Source organism: Mirounga angustirostris, unplaced genomic scaffold (assembly GCF_029215605.1).
Source record: "Mirounga angustirostris isolate CCGP_5_RB_7025 unplaced genomic scaffold, mMirAng1.0.hap1 SCAF_4, whole genome shotgun sequence".
In the NCBI taxonomy this organism is placed as follows: Eukaryota; Metazoa; Chordata; class Mammalia; order Carnivora; family Phocidae; genus Mirounga; species Mirounga angustirostris.
This window is the reverse complement of record NW_026991712.1, coordinates 95,371,589-95,398,338: the sequence shown is the minus strand read 5'-3', so window position 1 is coordinate 95,398,338 and position 26,750 is coordinate 95,371,589. Positions and strand designations below refer to the sequence as shown.

General features: G+C 37.4%; 2 protein-coding genes across 12 annotated transcripts in view; both read right to left on the bottom strand.

Moving 5' to 3' along the window:
• Positions 1-10,265, bottom strand: part of PHTF1 (putative homeodomain transcription factor 1) — a 57,636-nt gene extending 47,371 nt beyond the window's left edge. For 3 of the 11 annotated variants that reach the window (XM_064588614.1, XM_064588617.1, XM_045896936.3), the window contains exons 1-3: positions 9,365-9,442; positions 8,676-8,732; positions 1,657-1,802 (exon numbers count right to left, since the gene is read on the bottom strand). In XM_064588614.1, coding sequence (XP_064444684.1) covers positions 1,657-1,791 — 135 coding nt within the window. In that variant the 5' untranslated portion in view covers positions 1,792-1,802; positions 8,676-8,732; positions 9,365-9,442. The other 8 variants (XM_045896934.3, XM_045896930.3, XM_064588615.1 and 5 more) reach the window with 8 other exon arrangements.
• A 2,068-nt stretch (positions 10,266-12,333) lies between these two features.
• Positions 12,334-26,750, bottom strand: part of RSBN1 (round spermatid basic protein 1) — a 47,197-nt gene continuing 32,780 nt past the window's right edge. Inside the window, exons 3-7 of the mRNA XM_045896923.3 lie at positions 26,322-26,459; positions 25,837-25,979; positions 19,154-19,321; positions 17,598-17,706; positions 12,334-16,958 (exon numbers count right to left, since the gene is read on the bottom strand). Coding sequence (XP_045752879.1) covers positions 16,488-16,958; positions 17,598-17,706; positions 19,154-19,321; positions 25,837-25,979; positions 26,322-26,459 — 1,029 coding nt within the window. The 3' untranslated portion in view covers positions 12,334-16,487. The remainder of the gene's footprint in view (positions 16,959-17,597; positions 17,707-19,153; positions 19,322-25,836; positions 25,980-26,321; positions 26,460-26,750) is intronic.

Here is a 26,750-nt window from a genome sequence, read left to right as displayed (position 1 = left end):
TAAACAATAAACCACCTCATAAATACAGAGAACAAACTGGTGGTTGCCAGAGGAAAGGGGGGTTAGGATGGGCAAAATAGGTGAAGGGGATTAAGAGGTACAAAATTCCATTTATAAAATGAGTAAGTCATGGGGATGAAAGCACAGCATATACAGTCAAGAATATTGTAATAAACTTTTATGGTGACAGATGATAATTGCACTTACCATGTTGAGCATTTTGTAATGCATATAAATGTCAGATGGTTGTGTTATACACCTGTAACTAATATAAATCTTTGTTAAAATCTTTCCAATTTCAAAATGTGTATATTTCAGTTCTGGTAAATGTATTATTTATTCGATAATTTCTTCCCCTCCATGTATTTCCTTTTTCTGGAACACCTCTTAGCTGGTTGTTAGGCTTCCTTCATGAACTGTACTCACTTTTCTATTTTCTTTTTCCTTGTTCTTTTGTATGATTTTTTTGAGAAATGGCTGCAACTTTACCTTCCACTTTTCTACTAAATTTATTGGGTATTTTTGTTTTCTGGTTCTCTTACTTTTTCATCTCTAGTCCATTTTTTTTCTTTTTCTTTCCTTTTTTTAAGTATCCAGTTCTTTACACATATTAACTATATCTTTAAAAATAGCATTCTTATGATTCCTTTGTCATTCCTTTATCTCCTTTTTCCTTAGGTTTCAAATATTTGATGATTTTCAACTATCCATTTACATTTAAAAGTGAGGCACTAACATGCTGAATGAGAGTTCAGCGTGCAATGGGTGAAATTTGTTAAGCAGCGGGCCTCATTGTAGAGGGGTAGCCAGCCATTTCATTTCCAGTATCCTTTGGTCTTTTTAGCTGGCCAGTTTCTGCAAGAAGCAATTCCAGTCTTCTGTTGGAGATCATAAACCTGGCCACCAGACTTTTACTTCATCTCCATTATTAGTACATTATTTCACCCCACTCTGTGTCTGGTATTCCAGAATCCAGCACTTCTCTGGCTCAGCCTCTCGAGACAGCAAGTTTCCATCCAACCCTCTGTCAGAGGAAGTGAGGGTAACTATGTGACCATGCAGAGTAAGGAAGAAGATCTGGGGATAGGTCTATTGCCCCTTATGAATGGCCGAAACAATCTTATTTTCAGTTCCACCTCATACCTGCAGATCTACCAGATGCATCTAATTCTTGTGTTTTTCAGAAATTAAATACAGGAGTTTTAAACAGAAAGGTCATTTGTTTTATATTGGCATTCCCTACAACAGACACTTACATTTTTACTTTCTTCACTTTCCAACTTTCAAAATTATGTTAATAGCTCTCATTTACGGTAGTCTTCTCTCCCATTCCTTTAATCCTTGTGGGCTAATACTTTTTTCCTATTTATTGTCATTTTAGAGGGGTTTCAAAAGAGATCAGATGGAGATTAAGGCACATATTCAAATCGTCATCTTCAATGAAGAGTCTCATCTGTCATGTACCCCACCCTCCAGCTTAAGAAATAAAACATTATAAATACAGTTGAAATCACCTTTGTGCTTATGATTAGCCCTTAAGACTTTTTCTAGGAATAAAAAAAATAATAAAATTTTCTAGGTATAAAATCATGTCATTTTCAAACACTGATATTTGTTATTCTAATATTAATTAGAAAAAAATTGAAAAAGTAGCACCTGGGTGGCACAGTCAGTTGAGCATCCAGCTCTTGGTTTCAGCTCAGGTTGTGATCTCAGGGTCATGAGATCAGGTCCAGCACTGGACTCAGCGCAGAGTCTCCTTGGGATTTTCTCTCCCTCTGCCCCTCCCATTTGTGCTCTCTCTAAAAAAAAATTTAAGAAAAATAGAAAGAAGGAAGGAAGGAAGGAAGGAAAGAAGGAAGGAAGGAAGGAAAGAAGGAAGGAAGGAAGGAAGGAAGGAAGGAAGGAAGGAAGGAAGGAAGGAAAACCAAAGAAAACCAAATACAAATATACTACTTTGAAGGGACACATGCACCCAATGTTTATAGAAGCATTATCTACAATAGCCAAATTACGGAAGCAGCCCAAGTGTCCCTGGACTGATGAATGGATAAAGATGTAGTTGTATGTATGTATATATTTATACATACATACATATATACAGTGGAATATTACTCAGCCATCAAAAAGAATGGATGCCATTTGCAACACCTGGATGGAGCTAGAGAGTATTATGCTAAGTGAAATATGTAAGTCAGGGAAAGACAAAGATCATATGATTTCACTCATATGTGGAATTTAAGAAACAAAACAAATGAGCAAAGGAGAAAAAAAGAGAGGGGCAAACCAAGAGACAGACTTTTAACTATAGAGAACAAACTCACGGTTACCAGGGGGAGGTGTGTGGGGAGATGGGTGAAATAGGCGAAGGGGATTAAGGAGTGCACTTGTGATGAACACCAGGTGATATATGGAAGTGTTGAATCACTATATTGTACACCTGAAACTAATAGTACCCTGTATGTTAACAGGAATTTAAATGAAAACTTAAAAAAAATAAAAAGAAATTTAAAAAAATACTAGAATGCTCATCTTAGCAAATATATCCCAAGGGATATGGGAGTGACTAAGCTGAGCTTCATCACTGAAAATGATGTTAGACCTTAAATTTAATATATTCTCCCAATTAAGAAATTTTAGAAGACAGTTTTCATTGGGAATATGTATGACATTCTTGTGTACAATATTATGATTTCTCCTATGCTTTTCTATTGGCATAACCTAAGAAAATAGTTATATTGAGATATAATTTACATATTATAAAACATCCATTTTTAGGTGTGCAGTCTTAGTAATTAATTTAGTAGATTTCTAGTATATTTATAGAGTTGTGCAACCATCATCATATTCAAGTTTCAGAACATTTCCATTAACTCAAAAACAAGAATGGCAGTAAATCTCTGTTCCTATTCCCCAGCCACAGGCAGCCATTAATCTGCTTTCTATTTCTATATATCTGCCTTTTGTAGAAATTTCATATAAACTGAATTACACAGTATACAGTCTTTTGTGTCTGGCCCCTTTCATGTAACATAACATTTTTGAGGTTCATCTATTTTGTAGCATGTATTAATAGTTTTAATTGCTAAGTCATACCCCATTGCATAGTTATAGCATATTTGTTTATCACTCACTAGCTGATAGACATTTGGACTTTTTTTTCCAGTTTTTGGCTATTACAAATAGTACTGCTATGAATATTTGCATGTGCTCATATGTTTTTATTTCTTCTGGATAGATACCTAGGAGTAGAAATGCTGGGTATATGGAAAGTACATATTTAATTTTTTAAGAAACTACCAAACTATTTTCCACTTTCCATTCCCACCAGCAGTGTAAGAGCATTTTAATTCCTCCATGTCCTTGTCAACACTTGGTAAGGTCACTCTTTTGAATTTTAGCCATCCTAACAGGTGTATGGTAGTATCTCACTATGATTTTAATTTGTACTTCCCTAATGACTAACAATGTTGAGCGTATTTTCACGTGCTCATTAGCCATTCATTTACCTTCTTTGGTAAAATATCCATTTGAATATTTTGCCCATTTTTGTATTGGGTTTTTTGTCTTCTTATTGGGTTGCAGGAGTTCTTTATATATTGTACATACAAATACTCTAAATATATAAAAAATATATAAATATAAAATGTTTTCTCCCAGTCTATGGCTTGTCTTTTCATTTTTCAGTGGGATGGATATTCTGAAGTAAATCCTAACCTATAGCTATAGATTTTTTGTAGACACCCTTTGACAGATTGAGGAAATTACTGTTTATTTCTATTTTATTGTTAATGGGCATTAAATTCTGTCAAATGCTTTTGTTTCTAATGAGAAGATCATGCAGTTTTGTCCTTTATTCTATCAACATGGTATATTACATTAATTTATTTTCAAATGCTAAACCAACATTGCATTCCTAGGATAAACCCCACTTGGTCACAGTAGATAATCCATTTTATATGTTGTTGAATTTGGTTTGCTAATATTTTCTCAAAGATTTCACACCTATGTTCACAACGATTTTTCTTGTGATGTCTTTGTCTGGCTTTGGAATCAGGATAATACTGATCTCATAAAATGACTTGGGAAGGGGCGCCTGGGTGGCTCAGTCGTTAAGCGTCTGCCTACGGCTCAGGTCATGATCCCAGGGTCCTGGAATCGAGCCCCGCATCAGGCTCCCTGCTCAGCGGGAAGCCTGCTTCTCCCTCTCCCACTCCCCCTGCTTGTGTTCCCTCTCTCACTGTGTCTCTCTCTGTCAAATAAATAAATAAAATCTTTAAAAAAAAAAAAAGAGTTGGGAAGTGTACTTCCTCCTCTGTTTTCTGAAAGAGTTTGTGGAGGATTAGCGTATTTGTTCTTGACTTAATTAACTGCTATTCATCCTTCAGATCTCATTTAAGTATCAGTTCCTCAGGGAAGGCTTCTCTGACCTCCTTGACTAAGTCCATTTCCCTTGTTATAACTGTAATGGCTTGTAAATAAGCTCTTCTTCTTGTAAAAATAAATAAATTTTATTCATTAATAGGATTTTTATTATTGTTTCTCTCCCAATTTACTTTAAGCTCCAGGAAAAGAAAAATATTGAGTGTTTTTGCTCATCACTATGTAGACATTAGTGCCTAGCCTACTACCTGACACGTGGTAGGTAGGAGCTCAGCAAATACTTGGCAATTGAAAAATACATAATGATTGGGGCGCCTGGGTGGCTCAGTCAGTTAAGCATCTGCCTTCAGCTCAAGTCATGATCCCAGGGTCCTGGGATCAAGCCCCGCATCAGGCTCCCTGCTCCACGGGAAGCCTACTTCTCCCTCTCCCACTCCCCCTGCTTGTGTTCCCTCTCTGGCTGTCTTTCTCTCTGTCAAATAAATAAAACCTTAAAAAAAAAAAAAAAAGAAAAGTACATAATGATTGCTTTAGTTTTATTTTTGGTATTTCTTTCCCTTCTTTACTTGGAATTATTTTCTTTCTCTAGATTCTTCATATATTAACTTGAATCACTGTAACTCTTTCTGCCTAGTCAATCTAGACATTTTTTGTTCATATAGACATTTAGAGTGATATAATTTCATCAAGTATTACTTCAGAAACATTCCATAGATTTTGTTATAATGTCTGTCCTTCTATCCTTCAAAAACACAAACACCATGTGGCCTCCCTATTCAAAAACCATGAAAATGTTTCCATTTTCTATAGAATAATATCAAAAGTTCTTAGTGAAGCAGTCAAATCAGCTCCAAACTGATACATGGCCTATCATCTCACCTATATACCTTATACTCCAATCAGATACAGATAGGGCTATTTGTTCTTTTCTTAAACAAGTATTATACTTCTGTTTATAAGTACTTTTCCCCTTGTGCTCAGCATCTAGCAAAATCCTTAAACACAGTAGCTCAAGAAACATTTGTGGAAGAGTTCACATCACTTTTCATACTCATAGTTAAGATTTTTAAAGTTTACATCTTTTATAATTTTGAATTATATTTTTTAATTGAAGCAATTGCTATGTTTTATTCCCATGTCCTCACATTTGCAAATTTTTCTCTTTCCAGTGGTAACACCTTCTGTTTTATTATTTATTGAAGTATAATTAACATACAGTTTCAGGTGTACAATATGATGATTCAACAATTCTATATGTTACTTATTACAGTAAGTATCCTCTTAATCCCTTTGATCTATTTCACCCATCCATCAACATCCACTTCCCTTCTGGCAACCACCAGTTTGTTCTCTGTATTTAAAAGTCTGTTTTGTCTCCTTTTTTGTTTATTCATTTTTTTTGTTTCACGAATTCCACATATGAGTGAAATCATATGGTATTTGTCTTTGTCTGACTCATTTCACTCAACATTATACCCTCTAGGCCCATCCAAGTTGTTGCATATGGCAAGATCTCATTCTTTTTTATGGCTGAGTAATATTCCATTTTATGTGTGTGTGTGTGTGTGTGTATATACACACACACATACACACACCACTTCTTTATCCATTCATCTACTGATGGACACTTAGGTTGCTTCTGTATCTTGGCTATTGTCAATGATGCTGCAATAAACATAGGGGTGCAGATATCCTTTTGAAGTAGTGTTTTTGTTTTCTTTAGGTAAATACCCAGTAGTAGATTACTAGGTCATATGGTAATTCTATTTTTAATTCTTTGAGCAACTTCCTTACTGTTTTCCACAGCGGCTGCACCAATTTACATTCCCACCAACAGTGCACAAGGTTTCCTTTTCCTTCATATTCTCACCAGTACTTGTTATTTCTTGTGTTTTTGAGTTTAGCCATTCTGACTGGTATGAGGTGACATCTCATTGTGGTTTTGATGATGAGTGATGTTGAGCCCTGAAGAGACGGTCTTTTCCCCATTGTACATTCTTGCCTCAAATTATATTTTTATTACATAATTTCTAATTTTATTGTATGGTGATCTGATGTTGATATTGCTCATTATTTTTAATTTTCTTTAATTTTTTGTTAAAAAATATTTATATTTGTATAATCTATTTTTAAACTGCACTAAATAGTTTGTACCCTATACTTTGGTCAATTTTTGTCTAAGAGTTAAACATACTTAAAAAGATATCTTGGGGGGCGCCTGGGTGGCTCAGTCATTAGCCGTCTGCCTTTGGCTCAGGTCATGATCCTAGGATCCTGGGATCGAGCCCTGCATCGGGCTCCCTGTTCAGCGGGGAGTCTGTTTCTCCCTCTCCCACTCCCCCTGCTTGTGTTCCCTCTTTCGCTGTGTCTCTGTCAAATAAATAAATAAAATCTTTTTAAAAAATTAAAAAATAAAAAGATATCTTGGCTTTTCTCCCACCACCATTAGACTGTGAAATTCAAGTGTCTCTTGTTTACTGTATTCTTAGCACCTAGAACATGTTGGTACATCAGCTCAGCAAAAGTTTTAGAGTTGTCTTTTATTCTTTCCACTGCTGCTAAATTAAAAGTATACATTAAGGAATAATTAGGTAGATTACCTTATGACAGAACAATGAATAAAAAGACATAATAGATGGTGTTAAACACAGCAACAGACACTGAGTTCCTAGTATGAATCAAGATGTTCTAAGAAGGTAATGCAAACACAATTCCTACCTTTGAGGCCTATGAAGATGCACAGGTTAACAAGTAACTTTGATATGGTATACTAAAAGGAAGGTATGCATAAAATGGAATGAAATTAAGAGATGAGAATATCTTTAGTTGGGCAGGGGAAGAAGGTAGGTAAGGCAATTTTATAGCAGTAAATAAATTCTTTTTAAGGATAAGGAAACCAAACCCAGGAAAACTACAGTGCTGCTCAAGATCACAAGGCTAGGGATCACAAAAAGAAGATCTAACTCCCAGTTCTATGCTCTTTCCATTATACCTTACTTACTATCAGTACTTTACAGCAACTAACAGAACAGGATTTAGAGAGTTCCAAAATAAAATCTGGGGTGTTATTCATCCTACCCCATGTCTTTAACATAGAAAAATCAAGGACTGTACAAAATTGTGAAAGTTAGCCATGTACCATGTAGTTCCAACAACTTGCCAGTTGATTAGCCTATAAAAAGCATGCACCCTACAAGTGTTGGATAAATGTATTTCACCCGAGATTTAAACATCCCAGTCCAATGAATGTGACTTAGAGATAAACAGAACTATTAAATTATTAAAGATTTGCTGCAGACCCTTTCTGAACACTTAAAAAAAATATATTACTAAGTGTTCAGAAAGGGTCTGCAGCAAATCTTTAAAATAGCAAGGTCCAAAACAAGAATCTGCCAGCCATTATTCAGCACATTCCAAGGAAGTGAGACCCTGAATCTGTTGATCTAGGTATTAAAGTCAATATAGAGAGACATTCTTTTAGGGGCAGAGATGGTCCTTTAGGCTTTTCTACACCTGTCAAGACTATCTGATTACATTTGACTACCAAGCAACCTTCCCATGACTAATTTGCACCACCCTCCCATCTCCTCCAGTACATGTTGAGTAATGTTCCAACCCTGACTTTGGAACATTAGGTTATTTAACCCTCCCCTCTGCTATTATAAATTAATAAACTGGCATTCTGAATCCATGTCACTTTTTGGTTGGTTAACATGAAATTACCCTAAGAATCTGCACGGTTCTAAAAGCAGTGTAGAAAAAAGTTTAAGAACCTGAGAACTTAAAACCATACTCTAAACCAGTAATTGAAAAAGTGATTCAGGCCACAAATGGATTTGATTTGGCTTGCGCAGGAAGAGAAAAAGGAGAAGAAAGAAAAAAGAAGAGGAGAATGAGGTGGGAGAGGAGGTAGAGGAAAGGCAGGAAAAGGGAAGACGCTCTAAAAAATCTGGATATTTCACATAAAAATGCATCTTCCCAGCTTCTCTTGAAAACTCTGAGGCTCTGGCAGTCCTGGGGCTGCATTGCCAGCATAAGAAGCCACAGCCCCCTTTATAGGGGACATTTGCTTTCTAATTCATCATAGACCAACCACTCCTTTCTATTTCCCTGATACTGACGCCAAATGTCAATTGTCATTTGTCATTCTGCTTGCAGTGTTGTCTTCCTTATAAACGTCAAAGAATAAAGAATATCCATACTTGGTGGATAAGCGCAGATTTTATAAAAAGTACAACCACTCTTCACATTAATTCAGTAAAACAAAGCTAGAATCAAAGAAATCAATTTACCTTAATCTGAGTCTGTTCGATTGACTTTTCCCATATCTGCTGATCATATGCTCCAATCTGAAATAGGGAGCAGGCTATTTAAATAATGCAAAGGAAAATCCTTCTATTTAGGTCAAATCTCACAAAAGTCATGAAACTATTAAGTATCACTATGATACCTGGAAAATGATTATGCTTCTCAGAGGTTAGAATAAATGATTACTTCCAAGGGCTGTTTCCTTCAAAATTCTAAAGTAGCTGGATCTAAAAGTAAGCTAAAAAGCAATGTCCAAAATATTTCAAATTATTACCTTACAAGATACTTCCACTTCGTAAGGAAAACATCAGTAGGAAAACTAGAGAGGAATAAAAGGTAACGGGCAGCTCAGTAAGATTGTTGACAGTACCAATCTGAGCTGTGAAGATAAAAGTTTCAGGTCTAAAAAAAAAACAACAGCAGTTTGATCAGAAGCAAACTTTCAAAGCGTTGCTGTGGCATTGTGTGATGCAGCCTGGAGAAGGCGGGGGGACTAGAAAATCTTACTCGGGGACCTGGAGCTGAGTTTAAAAGACCTAATGACCTTGTGCATCGGTTTTCCATCTAAGGTGAGAGACCTGGCACTACCAGGCTCAGGGAAAACTAGCAGGATAGTCTTTGCGGGAGCTTTTTGCAGGAACTATGCTTTACAAATAAAAAAGATTGGTATTACCTTCTTTTGGTACCACGATATAGCATCTCTCTCATTTGAGGCCATCTGCGTCTCCAGGCTGAGAATGGGATTTCACTGAAAATGAAGGAAAACCAGTCGGTGAGTCCGGTTGTTGAAAGGTACTCTCCCAGTTTGGGGAGAACGCAAAAATCGCTTCTCTCAGCCTCTCCATGAGCTGCTGACTGTCTCTCTCCGGCTCTTTGCCAGGAAAAAAAAAAGACAAAAACAGAAGCAAACCAAACACCTCTGGCGCAGTGGCGCCCCGAGAAGCCTCTCTGCGATATTCGGTGCGAGCGTGTTACAGGGAAGCAGGGGAGGGGACGCGCTGGTGGCTGGAGGCTGAGCTGCACCCCCCTCCTCCGCTCCCCGGCGTCCGGCTCTCACCTGGTGCCCGCTGCCCCGCAGTCCGGCGGCCGGGACCCTCCTCCTCAGTGGCCCCGGCCCCGCCATGAGGTCGGGGGCGAGACAGCGCGCCCCGCAGGCCGCATCTTCCCCCCGAGGCCGAGACGCCGGCGCGGCCGTTACCATGGAGACCGCGGAGGTCGCCCGGGCCTCGGAGGCAGCGGGCCGCCCAGCGCCCAGAGGAGCGCAGTCTGTTGCCGCAGAGCCGGCGCCCTCCAAGCCCGACCTACAGGGTCACCGGACGGACCGCTCCCCACCCCGAGCAGCCAAGAATGAACTGGGAGAGGAGGGGATAAAAACTGAAGGGCGTCTTCGCGAGCCGCCAGTGGCTCCGGCAATGGCCAGAGGCTCAGTGCCCCGCTGTTCGGGTGAAGGCCGAAGGCCCCCCCCGCGCGGGAGGCAGCGGCTGCGGGGCGGCGGGCGGGCGTCCTGCTGGGCCGGGCCGGCCGGCGGGCCGTGACTCAGGCGGCCGAGGGCTGGGCGAGGGCAGCGCCGCAGACCAGGGCGCAGCCCCGCGGCGGCTTCCGCTTTCCGGGTTTTGCTGCTCAGCTGGCTCCGCCCCCGCCCGGGCCTGGCCGCCGAGCGTTAGGCAGGCGCGGCGAGGGAGGGCCTCGGAGCTACTCGAGCGGCTACTCAAGGCCAAGGGAGCTCCCTCCGATCAACCTCCAGGTCGCGTCCGCAGGAGTGACTTTCCCAGCCATCGATCTAAAGGGGGGCGGTCCTGTTCTTATTATAGCTCCCCGTTCAATCCTTTGTAACACTTTTCTTTGTTTTACAGGTTTCTTTGTGCTTCATTAGTTACTACCCGTCTTCCCCAAAGGGCTGTGGGCTCCGCGAGGTCAGAGCCTGGCGCCTGGCAGGAGCCTGGCACATAGGTTCTCAGTCTTGGCTGAATGAACGGATGTTCTCCTGAATTTACGCCGTCCTGGGACGAAGGGCGAGGTGCGCTGCGGCTTAGTGATCGGCTTCCTCTCCCGCCCCCCAACAGCTCTGAGATTGAAGCTTTCTGGGTGCTCGACGCCAAGGGAAGAGGAGGGACGGCTTGGGGCAGTTCCAGGGCGCTTTTCGCAAATCAGGATAGAAGGTGGCGGCGGGAAGAACTGTTCCTAGGTTAAGAACTCAAGCAGGCTGACAGGGGTCAGGAGAATAGAATGGTTGCGCCCTAAAGCGAGTATTTAAGAATACCTTAGTACGGTTTTAAGCTGCTTTCCTCCTCTCTACTGCACGGGGGGTTTTTTGGCCATTGATGGAACACTGGCCCCCAACGGCCATTCCCACTCCACTCGAAGCGGTGTCCTTGCTTGCACATAGCATTTGAGTCCGATAAAGCTAGTGACAGATCATCGTTACACCAGCTACCACTTCAGAAAGCCTAAGAAATGCGATTCTAAGTTTTAAGAGCATTTCTTAACTATTAAATCGGGGTAAGGTGAAGTTGTCCCATTTCACTGACAAGGAAAAAGCCACTAAGAAGTAACTCGCACAGAACTAAAAATTATTTCACTCAGGCCTGATTTATTTTTATATTGCACACTTCTGATTTTGCTTCCTGACAGCTTTTCCCCTTAATTCTGTTGGGTTTCAGGACAAATGGCCAACGTGAAAAAAAAACAAACGGATAAATGACGAATGAAAAAGTCGTCATTGTGTATCTAAATATTTGCTTTAAGACATAAATTACGAGCATTTTACTTCATTGCTTAGCGCACAGAGACTTTGGGGGGAATTCATGTTAGAATTGAAATCAGGTAAGTTGCATTATGGAATAGTAGGAAGTAGCAAATCATCTTCCAGGTGCCCCTTTTTACCAAGTTTTCAGTCCTTTATTCTAAGGCTGCCACAACACTGCATGGGCTTTGAACCAAGAACTGCATTCAAATCCCTGCCCCAATTAAAGAACTGTGTGATCTGAGGCAATTTATTCAACCTAACAAGCCTGCTTTCTCGCCTGTATTTATTATCTTCCTACTAAATACTAAGGGCTGTGAAGATTAAATGAGATACCCTCCTAGAAAGTGCCTGGCCTGTGGCAGTTACTCAGAGAACATTAGTTCCCGTCCTTTTCTTTTCCTAATCAGAACCAAGGTCTATCAGGGCTTAGCAAGTATCTCAAAGAAAGGTTCACACGAAAATTCATGAGGGAAAAAAACCCATTGCATTGTGTCACTTAATACATCAATGACATCCAAAATGTCTATTCACCATCTTCATTAACACTGCTTGCTTGCATGTACTTTGAAAAATATGGACATCACCAGATTAAAAATTTAAGATTGTCCTCTCAAGTAGATATAAGCATCAGAGGGCCCAAGTGCCACAAATGCCAAGTGTAGCTTTTCTTCTTCCCAAAAACTAGTTGCATCTCCGTATGATGGAATTTTCCCATTATCTCTGACCTTTTCTTTCTTTCTCTGACCTTTTCTTTCTTTAGGAAAGAAAAGTCACAAGATTTTCCAGAAGATTAGAAAATGACAGGGGACATACAAAGTGGGGGATTAATACTTTAAAAACAGGTTCCAGGTACCTAGAATTCACATGTACTATTCATTTTCTCATGAAACAGAAGTAAAGGACAAATCAGACTTTTGTTTATTAAAAAAATACTTTACAGGGAAAAAAAAAAACCTCTATGCATTCCATTATCCTATTTTACAAAGAAATAGCTTAACAATTTAACACACTTAGACAGCTACAAAAAGCACTGTGTTAAAAGGATTATTATTCACACAAATTTAGATTTAAGACTATTCATTAAAAACCTTTTTAAAACACTCGTTAATGTCAATAAACAAACTAAGGCCACACAACGCAAATAGTCCGCCAGGCAAATTACACATTTCATCTATATGCAAAGACCTCTTAGATAAATTAAAGCCACAGGAAAAAAAAAAAAAAAGTCTTAGCTGCCAATCAAAATGGAGTTTAGTCACAGAAAACACTATTACATGAAAATTTACAACATGTGATAGAAGTAGTACATAAGTATTTCTTTAGAGAATTGAAAAGTGCTATATTAAGAGACAGTGGTCTCAACTACATGCACAAGTGGATCATAAAAAATTTATGAAGAAAATGGAAGGCCATAATATTTATGGAGATACTTGCTTTTAAAGCAACAAACTTTCAGGATGAGGATAGGTCCCTTATGTGCTAAAGAAAAACATTTGTCCTGTACATTTCCTCTACTTACTGCATGACCAATAAATACAGCTACAACTTGTTTAAAAAAAAAAAAAAACTTAGCAGAAATATGAATTTCTGCCATGTACTAGTGAAAGGCTCTTTTTTTTTTAAACCTGTAGCAATGACAAAATAGATTAGAAAGACACAAACTCAATTATCCTAAAGGTATAAATGCAAATAAGCTTTAATGGCAAATACAGATGAAAATATAATGGGCTAATATTAATCATCAAGAATATATTCACTAAGGGTTTCTTGAATCTTGGAGTCTCATTTCTAAATTAGTTTTCATTCTAGACACTATTTATAGAGGGAAAGGCAATAAGCAAAAGTTTCTCCAGGCATTAAGTGTGAACTTTATGCCTATTAAGACTGATGCAAGATGTTGCAAGACCTCTTTTCCTAAGGTTTGGTAAAGGATTTTATTAAACAAGCTCCATTTTCCCCCTACAAGAGCTTGTAATACCTGTCAACCGATATTCCATCTGTCTCCAAGGGGAAAGGGCACCTTTCAAGTTTTTAATTAAAAATAATAAAGTACCAGTGAAACAAATTCTAAGTACTGAATAAGCAAATTAAAAGTACAATTAAGCTTAGGAATTCATTTTTAAAGAGTTAAAACTTTGGAGGGGAAAACTAATATGTACGTTTTTATTATTATTGCTTTATGAATTTGGGATACCTCTGAATCATAATCCTACTCCTAGCATATCTTGGTAATTACAGAATGACTTCTGGGGCAGGGGGAAGACTTTTATCCTTATTTATGAATACCATAAAATCATTCTAGTTACTAAGTTAGGAATATTCATTTATTGGGTCCTTTCCATAAGCACATTTTTAAAAGATCCCTCTGCTCCACAAAATACTCAAACTTACAGCCACATTCTGCAAGTAATCTCAAAGAGTTGGCACAACAGATAATATACCAAAAAGGAAGATCAGCTTAAATTTCAGATACAACTTCACTGCCATCACTACTTTACAAATCAGAAGACGCCAGATTGCTCCATGCCTCACTCCACCAAACCAAATAATTTCAAGATTTAGAAAAATTGCAATCATTTGTATCACTAAACTAGGATACAACTTTGAAAGCAGTAAGGAAACTCAAAACTTGAGCTTTTATATTCATCAGTCTTTAAAGCATGCTATTAAATCTAATACTCACATAGGACATTCAGTTTCCAGATACATTACTAGCTAAATGTTTCTCTCTCCATTCTATTGCAATTCTAACATACAATTAATTTATTAGTACATGATTTTAAACATTTGTATACTCTTTTAATGTGTTTATATTGGAGGTGAGGGTAGAAATGTTTTATAAAAGGGAAATGGGGATTTGCTTTTGATTGTAGGTCTTTGCAGATCCGCTGGTTCCTGAGTGATTATACACAGTGCTGGCTGTCAGGAGACAGTCTCCTTGTTTATTAGTAATGACCAGCTTAGATGACAGATGGCATCTGCTGGATGGCAAGTGGGAGATGGGGAAATCGGATCTTGGAAGACAAGAAAATAAAAATAAAAAAAGTTTTTGCTTTAACAACCTTGTTCTTCATGATTATTTTAAAAAGCAAATGTTGCCTGAGAAGAATTCTACTTTGCACAGCCTAGTAAAGCTCTATGAAATTCTTCTGGACAGAAAAACAAAAACAAGAAAACCCAATCCATATACTTTTGTGATGAACCTCCCCCCCTCCAAAATAAGAAAAAACACCCTCAAAGGCAGGTCCCTTTAAAAACTAGTCTTGATAAACTAGAATTTACCCTAGAATTTATACCCAAGATTTTAAAACACCCCTGCAATAATCACATTACTTTTCATACCATTCTAATTACCTTATTTACAAAGATAACTAAAACCAACATCACTTCCAATTCATAAATGGTTTACATTGAAATGTTTCTCTATTTGTCTTCATCCTTTGTAACAGAGAATACATACATATACATATATATAAGGAATAATACAGATTCTAACTAATCACTGCAGTATTTGCTGATGGTTACTTTTCTATCGGTTTACACAGTGACCTCTATACTTTGCTAATATGCATTTAACTACACAACAATATTGCACAAAGTAATATTTATATAAGATTTAGCCTATTTCAGAATATTTTAGAGAAAATTCATATTTGATATTTCAAAAGATGCAGCTAAGTTTTCATGGTGACAGACATAATAAAGCAGCATCTTTTTTTTGCCTATGTTAACTGTAAATATTCCAAATCTCACCCTCCAGGAAAAAAAAATCTCCGAATTGCACAATAACCAGGTAGATACAAGAATCTGGTCTTAGGTGTGGGGAATACTCTTCCTTTAATGAACAAAAGGCCTATTGTATTATTAACTAAGAGAAAGTGAAATGTGTATCGTGTTAACATTCTAAAATAATAGAAAGTTAAGACTACACCAGCTATATGAACTGTGCCTGTTTGGGGGGGGGAAAAAAAATTTAAATACTCAGGCACTAAGCAGTAGGTTACCTGAAACTCTAGGATGAAGTCTAGTGCCATATTCTTTATTAGACCATAGCAACACAGAATAATAGTAAATAAACCCAAGTATTCACCAGTTAAAACTGTGAATTGAAGTGTCTCAACAGATCTTTATCATGAAGAAGTTGATGCCAAGTGACAAAAAGTTTTTCCTAAGTTTCATGCACAAAATATGGCAGCCTCATCAGAAAGACTGATATCATTCTCTAAATTTGATACTCGTGATCAATTTAGGAAGCAAAAGTATCCAAAGTGTGAGGATGCTAGGTAGCAGAATGATAGAGTATCATGTCAACATTATCTCTTTTACCCAATTATCTTCCATAGTTACCATGTATTCTAGAAGAGATTAATGAACCATGGATAATGAATGACCAAGGACTATGCATCTTTAGATATTTTTAATTGAAATATCCACTGGGCTTTAAATAACAGATACAAAAAAGACAGTTTGGATCAGAAAGTGCTGTGCTTTCTCTTTTGTTAAGAAACCAGAGAGCCACTGAATTTTCCTTAGAAACTACCTGTTCTTTGCAGTTGGAACTTACTTGCCCATGAACAAGATGCAAGAACTCTTTCCTGCAACTTTTGCCATTTTTACTGTAGAAACTGAATCCGTGCCATAAAGACACAAGTACCAAAGCATAAATCTGATCTTCTATCATAAAACAGCAAATATGGCAAGAGACAAGGCAAGATAAAATTAAGGGAAGTGAATAATTTACCAAATAAGAATCTGTTATTCCAGAGAATTCTGTTTGATTTGAAGAAGAGATTGAATTGTTACCTCACACCTTAAAACAGAAAGTAGCAGCAGACCCACTATTACATACTGTACTAACGGGATAAGATACAACTCTTAACTTTGCATAATCTGTGTAAAAAAGATATGCTTGACATTTGTGGAATGTCATTTCTCTTTATAGAATTATAGGCAAGATTTCTCCAATAAAACTTAACTTAAGCCAGTTATAAAACTATAACTTCACATCAAAATTTAAAAAAGTTAAAAAATGTGTTTGAATATGTACATATCACACAGGAGTGCTCGAATGTTCCTGTAGGTTGTGTTGCTGGTCAGAGTCCAGTCTACTTTCCACCTTTAAAACTGGGACAGGCTGAGTCATCTGATCTTGCTGTAGTTTAAGTTCCGATGAAGGGAAGGACGATGAAGCAGTTGTCAAAAGCTGCATCTCTCTGCATGTTTCTTCAGATTCAGTTTTTACCCTCACACACTGGGAGTCAACTTCTAATTCTTGCTTTCCAGTTAAATCACAGTCCATGGTAGAACTGCTTTCTGTGTTTTGAGTGGCTTCCACAACAGGGTGGTACTGTTTAAGCCTTATATGCCAAGCTAAGCTGCACACTGCTGACACTGTTTTGAACTGATGAATGACATTTCTAGGGATGAAGTAAATATCATTGTCACACAGCTGAATTCTAGCGTAACGAATGCCTTCCCGCCTCATTTGGTTTAGTTTAGCTTCATCCACCCACTGTACACACTGCAGGGAAAAGAAAGTTGCATGACACTTTAAAATATGTAAAAATTTAGTAAAATAAAACATCAGAATTAACACAGGAAAACAGTAGTAGGGCCAAATGAAAGCCAAGCAATACTAAATAATAGACAACTTTCTAAAATTTCCTGTAATGCCTGGGAAACACTTGTCCTCATATTTTACTACCTCTCTAGTAACAAAGTACAGGTTAAAGTCAGGATGGCCTAAGGAATCATTTAAACAACGGTTTCAAAATGCAGCTAGGCATCAATAATGTATTCTTTGCCACACAGAAGGGCAACACTTATCTGCTCCTGTGTCTTTCAACCTTTTGCATGTGAGGACACACAGTGCAATGCGGTTATCAGCTGAGACTGCTTCCAGCCAGAACTGAGCAGCCTAGACCCTCTGACCATCTGGGCCCACCTGGCATCCCAAAGATTAAAGTGATTTTAAGCATTCTGCTTGGGAAGCTCTGTTTTAATGACTTTCTGACACCCTGCACACACAGCTTTTAATAGTAATAAAATTAAATTTACCATCCCATGTATCCAATTATAAGATCAAATGCAAAATAAAATGGGTAACAGGCACTTATTTCTATTATCTCACTCGAAAGGTAATAAAAAAGCAAGAGTTTACCTGGGAAACCGGAGGTTCATGAAGGTCTAACTGAAGTCTCTGTACAACATCAGTAAAATCCTCAGCATGAAAACAAATCACATCTTTGGTTATGCGAGGTTGGTCACTCCTAAGATTAACAAAATCAGATTTTAGAAACATGCATCTCATAATGGAAAATGATGACAAATTTCATTTCTCCTATTCCTAGAAATGCTACTACTAGCCTAGAAATAGACCCACAGCTCCTACAAACAAGAGTGTACATTTACGTTTTTTAATCAAGACTTTAAAAATAAATAAAACACCATGTTTTTAAAAAAATGAAAATTAGATTAGTTGTTACAAAATCAAAGTAACAATGACTAAAAACAGTTTCATTCTAAACTACTTGCATCTGCATCCTCTCACCACTCTGCGCCACCATTTCCAGGCCACCCTGTAATGTCATCATCAGGATGGAACAAAGTGGAGAGAAAACGTATCAGCCACATAAATATCACGCCTTCAGTTTCCAAAGTAGAGAGGGGGGAGAAAAAAGCTGAATGATGTACTTGAAATACTGTCGAGCTGTGACTGAACTATACTTCTAAATAAGGTCAGATCAAACTCTATAGTAATATTGAAGGCCCTGAAGTTATAAATATGAAAAACAAAACAGTTTTTAAATAAGCTAAATTCTATGCTCTGAGCTTTGGGTTCCAATTGAATGTAAAAGGGTGAAGCAACAGGGCGCCTGGGTGGCTCAGTTGTTAAGTGTCTGCCTTCAGCTCAGGTCATGATCCCAGGGTCCTGGGATCAAGCCCCACACTGGGCTCCCTGCTCAGCGGGAAGCCTGCTTCTCCCTCTCCCACTCCCCCTGCTTGTGTTCCCTCTCTCCTGTCAAATAAATAAATAAAATCTTTTAAAAAGGGGGGGGGGTGCAGCCACTATGGAAAATAGTATTAGCAGTTCCTCCAAAAATTAAAAATAAGATTATCAAATGATCTAGCAATTCCACTTCTGGGTATATACCCAAAAAACTGAAAGCAGAGACATGAAGAGATATTTGTTCACAGCAGCCAAAAGGTGGAAGCAACCCAAGTGTCCACTGATGAATGAATGCTAATGTACCATATACATATAATAGAATACTATTCAGCCTTAAAAGGAAGGAAATTATAACACATGGCACAATATGGATGAACCCTGAGGATATTATGCTAGCAAAAATAAGCCAGTCACAAAAAACTACTGTATGATTCCATTTATATGAAGTATTTAAAGTAGTCAAATTCACAGAAACAGAAAGTACAATGAAGGTTACCAGGAGCTGGGGAGAGAGGAGAAAGGGAGTTATTGTTAAGTGGGTATAGAGTTACAGTTCTGCAAGATAAAGTTCTCTAAATCTGCTTCACAACAATGTAAATATACTTAACACCTCTGAAATGTACACTTAAAATGACTAAGATTTTTCAGTTTAATGTTACGTGTATTTTACCACAATCCCTAAAAACGTTAGTCCTCAATCTTTAAAGTGAGTCCACATTTTCTCAGACAACATTAACCAACCTTGCAGTTGAGTTCCCTTAACTTACCATTCACCAAACTGCACAGCTTTCAAAACCCCAACAGCAGCCGTACTCTGCCAGTCAAACCCCTGACCTACATGGTCGGCATGAGCTCTTGTCCTGTCTTCAAAGAGGACTTCACGGGGTTCACTGGTCCGAGGTAGGTACTGGAGATTTTTAATTTCATTCATTGATCTGGAGTTGATTTGGTTGTGAAGTAAAGGGGGGGAAAGTATGAACAGCAATAAGGTGAAAAAGGCTGCTAAAATATCAAATTTTACATAAGACCAGGACTAATAAGGATTCAATGATTTTGATCATTAGCATTTAACATACTATATATTGTAATGCCTAATATGATTACCTTCTTCCCTAAGGATGTCATGATAATATGGAAGCTATATCTTTGATTCGGCTCAAGTGTAGTGTTGGAATATATAAAATTTAGTTTTCTAAAACTAAATTCAGAAAACACAATTCAAAGTTCAAGGCTGTATGTTTCTTTACTCTGAGTCATCTTAACTCTCAAAACATTCTACTAGACCTGATTTAAGACCTGATGGCAAAGTGAGCATGTACTTGATCTCCTTCTACATTAAAATGAAAGTAAAAGGCTTCAAACTAATATGGTAGGGGTGAGGGAGGGGAGATGCACGAATGGATGGGAGTACAGATGAAACAGAACTGGCTATGAAGTGATAACTGTTGATACTGAATACATGAGAATTAATTATCTTCTGCTTTTTCATGTGCTCAAAAATTTCTAAATCTAATAATCTAAAGGTGATAGTAAAGGAATGAGTAAGAACCAACAAAGGAAATGAATTAGTTAATAGTATCAACAAATTTCTGGAAGGTGGAAAATGATCACAAGTGTCTTAGACTAATAAACTGAGCAGAGAAAGCCACAGGCCTAGAATACACATGAAGGGAATGGTAACTAAAAAGGCAGCTGGCCGGCCCAAAGACCTTAGAGAAGCATAAGATGCAAAGGGGGAGAACAAAAGAAAATGAAAAAGAAAATGAAGAGGAGAGGAGGAGAGGAGAGCGGAGAGGAGAGGAGAAGAGAGAAAGAAAAAAAGAAAAAAGGCCAAGTATAATGATAATAGACAGAAATGAGGTAAGGCTGAGAAACAGGGAATTAAAGTGAAATTCTGCAAATAAACCAGTCACCTGCCACCCCTGTGGATAAAATGAAGTCAGGCATCTACCCCCATGGGAAAGACTGTGATTGACCCACCCAGCATCCATCTCTCCTATTTATTTCCCTGACAAAACTCTGATTCTCATTAGGTATCTGCTCCTACCCTGTAAAGGATCTCATTTACAAGCTTCAGAAGTAGTCCTAATGAATCGTGACAAATTGTGGTAAGTGCATTCCCCTTGCCAGTGACTGATTTAAAAATGAGAATGAACTGATTCTGGCCAGCAGTTAAGAGAGGAAATCTGCTTAAGGAGACTTGGGAAGTCTCCTAGCCCTGAAAGAGAAGTACAAGGAAAGATAGTTTTTTCTTCTATTGCATATAAACCGGATCCATGTGATGCCTAGAACCGTAATCATCATCCAGGAACCATAAAGAAAGCCATCGTGAGTACAAAGCACAGGCAAAGAGAATGACAGAGCAGACAAAAGGAAAAGACCTGATTCTTTGATGAATGTACTGAGTCACTGACTATAGTGCCTAGGGTCAAGCTTCTGGACTTCTTGATACATGGGGTAACATTTTATTTTATGAACCAGTTTGAATCAAGATTTTTGTTGCTTGTGGCCAAAAGCATCCTGATAAACTTTCAGCAAAAAAACAAAACAAAACAAAACAAAACCTTGTGTGTTCTTCTCTAAAGACACTGAACTTACCATATTAACAGAACTAATGTAATCCTCCAGCATGTGGACATATCCTTTAATGTCCAGTTCTATGCCTATTAACTCTATAGTGAAACCTACCTAGTGACAAGCCTCACTAAAATATAAAATATATATAGAATGCTCAGTAAGCCCAATGCTTTATTTCTAAATATGAATGTGTCAACCACAAATCACCAACTATGTGAAGACAGCCTGTAGCAGCCTGACAAAGACCAAAATAAACAATGCTGAAATGTAAGAATTCAAAAGAAAGGTTAAAAGACAAAAATCAAGTGAATGTCCCAAAATCAAAAGCAAAAAGATAATAGGAAATATGAGAATAATCAAAATGAGAGATCTATTACTCAACCAACAGTGGTTTCAGAAAGAAATAACAACGAAAATGAAGAGATTACCAAAGAAATTAAGCAAGAAAAATTCCCAGAAAAGGAGACACGAATCTTTAAAATTTAAGGGACCTACCAAACAACAAAAAAGATTAAATATAAGAATAAGAATGAAAGACCCAGGGGCGCCTAGGTGGCTCAGTCATTAAGCGTCTGCCTTCAGCTCAGGTCATGATCCCAGGGTCCTCGGATCAAGCCCCACATCGGGCTCCCTGCTCAGCGGGAAGCCTGCTTCTCCCTCTCTCACTCCCCCTGCTTGTGTTCCCTCTCTTGCCGTGTCTCTCTCTGTCAAATAAATTAAAAAAAAAAAAAAAAAAAAAGAATGAAAGACCCAAATCATCATTGTGAAATTAAGCTTTCAGAGAGGAAAAGAAAAAAGATTACCTACAAAAAAACCCCAAAATTAAACTGGCATTAAGACATCTCATAAACAATATTACATACCAGAAGACACTGGAGCAATGCTAAAAGTATTTAGGGAAAATATATCCTCTGGAATCCAGCTAAACTATCAATCCTATTTAATGAGAAAAAATTTTTCAGACATATAATGATTCAGAATACCTTCCTTTTGTTAGAATATTGCCTGAGAATGTGCTAAAGCAAGAGAAGGCAATAAGCCTAGGAAGAAGACAACTGTAGGTTAATGTAAAAATGCATTAAGTGGGAAGTCCTGGGTTGGTAACTGTGAAGTAAAGCTTTTCACACTGAAGAGAACACAGAGCTCCAAAAGATTTCCAGGTAAAAAAAATGATGTGTTAGTAGACAGTATGATTAAAGTTCTGGATTCTTGAGGATCTGATAAAAGCACAGAATCCAAGGTAACTATCAATATTCTCAAAAAAAAAAAAAAAAAAAGACAAATTAAAAAAGCTAAAGTCATAGTCATAGGGTAGAAAGTATGATTCTAGAAGAAAGAAATGTATTTGGAGCAAAAAAGAATACAAACTATTAGGGATATGGTCAAGAAAAGTGTATGTCCCCCTTCAAAAGAGGGGTAAATCAGAAACTGCAGGGAAAATAGAACAATTTTCTTAAAACAAAAAAAACAGCACAATCCAAACATGAAACTAATTAAAATGTGCATGATTTTCAACATCTAGGTGAAATATAGGAAAGAATGATCCTTTTGTATATTATCCCTTTGAACATTAACATAACATTGGAACTTTAGGATACAAATTTTTAGCCCACTGGTTAGCTCTGCAGTAAACTTACCTTCCCATAATATTATAAATGCCATTTACTGACTTTCAAATTGTAGAATAGACCTATTGACAAAGCATATAAAACCTAATTTTAAAGCAGAATATGAATTAACCTCAACAATGTATAAGCAAAGCTGGCAAAAAGCTGAAAGGGCGAACAAGAGGGTAAAGAAAGGGTCATTTAACTGGAGAACAGGAAGGAGTCCCTATCTATCATACCAAGAAACTGACAAGTTTCCTGCCACAGTCCTCAAACAAAAGGCATTAAAAAACAGAAATGGTCTTTTGTCTCTGGTAAAAAGGAGGGAAAGGTGGGTAGGATTTTTCATTACAAACCCTACTGTACCATTTGATTTTTTAAAACCCTGTGCATGTATTTAACTCTAAAGTACATAAATTCAAAGATCATCTTCATTAGCAGTGCCCTTGATAACGAGCTTCTCACATTGATTCCACCATTTTCAGCAATACAGAGTTCTCATTAACACAAAAAGATGACATTAATGTTTAAGTTCTGATTTACTCACTCTAATTCAAAGTGCTTTTGAATGCCTCACTCAAGAGTATTTAACCTCAATAAAAATAAAATTTGACAGCCCCTCAGATTAGTGGAGAAAAAATACATTAAGTAAATGATGTTGGTACAGCTGCCTAACTACTTGGAAAAAATGATGAATGCCTGCCTCTGTCCTGAAATCAATACCAGGTAAGTAAAACATGTAAATACTGAAATCACAAAAGTACTAGGATAAAATGTAGATGAATATTTTGTAATACTCAATGAGAGAAGGGCGTTTCTAAGTCAGCCACTAGGAGAGAAACCTCAGAGGAAAAGATAGATCTGTGTGTAAAGAAAAATAAACTGAGAAGAAAAAAAAACAAAAAACAAAAACTGTGAGTAAAGAAAAAACTGAAGCTGAAAGAAAAAAAATGAGCAGGAAAATTTGCAAAATAAAAAAGTTAATAGTCCTAAAAAAAGAGAAATTTTAAATGAAAAACAGCCTAGTAAACATATGGATAAAATGAAAAAGGAATCACAAAGAAGAAATACAAACCCCTCAAAGAAGAACTAACCAAAATGAGACATCTCTGTCCAATCAGATCAACAAAGTTTAAAAAAAAAAAGTTAATGGAGGGTATGAGAAAAGGGTACTGTCTTAACTATTTGGGTGGGAGTATAAACTGGTATAGTCCTGGATCAAGTTAGAAATGTGTATATACTCTGCACCTTTAAAATTTCTACTAAGACAATAAACATGCATATGCACAAAGATACATATATCCACCTACCTACCAACCAGCCAGCCAGCCAGCTACCCACAATCAGTGATGTGTTAAACATTCCTAACAACTGGCTTCAGGGGAAGATAGCTGATTGTAGCTGATCTGCTTATTTCTGTGGTATAAATACTCCCAACATGGCCAATTTCAAGCAACTAATGTGACCACGTTCAATGTGGCATTGGGAGGCTAATAATGGCCCTGGGAGCCTGGCTCCAGCATACCACTGTCATGTTTGTCGAAGTCCTATTTACATTGAAAAACTGGAAGCAACTTACACTAAAAAAGAATTGGTTAAGTAAATCTTGATACAACCATTCAGTGAGAACATAGTCATTCAGAAATTATGATATAGCTGCATCTTAATATAACACATTAAAACTTAAGGGGTTAAAAAAAAAAACTCCAAGTTTTAAAGTAAACATCATGTAAAGAATGAGTTCATTTGTGTACAAAATTTAGGAGTATAATACAGACTGAAATTTGAAAGGTTAATATGCCTAAATAGGTGGGATTATGGGTATTTTTTGCCTTCTTTTTACTTTTTTCTATTACCTGATTTTTCTAAAAGTTTGTAACAATCAGGAAACAAACAATGGTCATTTCCTTTTTGGAAAAATTATAGAACAAAAAAATGTATACAGTACTTAAGAATTTAGGATTTCCAGACTCATCATCATGATATACAAAAACTGCCGTGGTCTAAGCAGTGTGCAGAGGTAGTTTACTGCCAGGTTCTACCATGCCATCACCCTGCATTCATATATAGTTTTTTACAAAGTATTTTCATGCAGTATCTCAAGTACCTAAGGTTATTCCAAATTTAGCTTTAGCATCATTCCCCTATAAGCTTTAAGGTAAGGTCTAGACTAGTCCATTAAAACTCATTTCTGGAGGCACCTGGGTAGCTCAGTCGGTTAAGCTAAGGGTCCTGGGATCAAGCCCCACCTCGGCTCCTTCCTCAGCGGAGAGTTTGCTTCTCGCTCTCCCTCTCCCCTCCCCTTGCTCGTGCTTTCTCTTGCTCTCTCTCTCTAATAAATAAATAAAATCTTTTTAAAATAAATAAACAAACACACTCACTTCTGGATACTTATTTGGGGTAACTTCCATAGTCTAAGCAAATATAAATCATTTTCACTCTTATTAAAATGAGATTTTTTTCAGAGTACCAGAATAAATTAATCTACATTCGTTTTAAGTGTCTGAAACACAGAATATGTTGGCCCAATATGAATTACTATAGGAGATATACATTATCGGTTTCATTCAGCAAACACTACTAATCACCTGTCTATGTGGGTCATGAAGACTGAGAATAAAACACAGTCACTGTCCTGAGAACTCAAAATTTAGTAAAAAACAAAAACATGTAAACAGGTCATTAATGAACAGAATGATGTGTGAACACAGAGAAGGGAATAAATTAATTGTCTATGGGAACAAAGAAAAGCTTCACAAAGGAAGTGACATCCAAGTTTATTTTTTTGAAAATTTATTAAGAGTTTGTCAGGTAGAAAGGAAGATGGGGGAGGGGATGCCATTCTAAGTAAAAAGAACAGTGCAAAAGCACAGAGCTGTGAAAGATCACATTTGAAAACTGACCTCTGCGTGGCTGGCACAGACTAGAAACAGATCCAGCTGGAGGTACTGTTGGGGCCAGATTATGAAAGATCCTTGTAACCACACAAAGGAGTTTAGACTTTAATCTTGCAGGCAGTTAGGACCCAGGTTTTAAGAAAATAGGAAAAAATTAAATTTGTTTTTTTAGAAGGATGCCTCACTCTGATGACTCTGTAATGAGTAGACTGGACTCTTAAGAAACTGACCACTGAAGATTTACTTAAGATAGCTCTTCAAATAATCTAGACAAATAGTTTTCAAACTGCGCTCAGGTCTCAATCATTTTTATAAGCAACCAAACTTTTAAAAAGTGCTTTTCCTTATTTGGGAAAAATAAATGTTTACCGTCGTCTTTTGAAGGGTGACTTTGGCATATCTGCTGTAGGGATCATCTGCTCTCCTGGCCTTACCCACATGATCGGCCCATCATCACTCTGGGACCTACACTGGAGTCGGAGGCTGGAAAGCGTACCCCAGGGCAAAGTCATCTAGAAATCAGATGAATGAGTCACATGAAAAAAAAATTTTTTTGTCTATTTACAAGTTAACCTCTCTACTACCCCAAACCAAAAGAAAGCTCTAGGAAGTTTATTTTGTATATGCATATGAAGAAATAAATGCTGTATTAGAGAGTTATATGTAAAATTCTGAACCAATAATTTTCTGTTATTTCTGTTATTCTGAACCAATAATTTTCTAAACATTTCTATTCAAAACACTGGATAAAATTTAATTTTAATAGACAAGATTAATTTAATATTAATACTTTTTAATAGAAAGTGCCCACTAAAGTAATGATCAGAACTTTAATAATTGGAATTAACACTCACTTTCAGAAATGGTGATTCTTCTAACATATCAAGGAACTCTGGGAAATAATCACCAACTTCTTCATCTACTGCTCCAACAAGACTTATCTGCCGCATGGGACCTGCTCGGTAGGTGCCACAGCAGTATGTCCTGTTGACCTGAGATAAAACGGAAGAGGGGGGAGAAAGGACTGAAGTACACTATAATATAATTAAAGAATTAAAATATTGTTTCCATTGTTGCTATTTCTTCTACATACTAAGAACTCAACGGTCAGTACCTTGTATAAAGTCCACAGTTACAGAAAGTTGCCTTAGCACTCTGACAAACACATTAACGTGGTAAGTGCCACAAACAGAAATTTCAAAGAGCAAGTTAATCTATGACCCCAAAATCTCAAAGAAACACTGAAGACATTAAGATATACTTAAACTTCTCTGAGAATGATG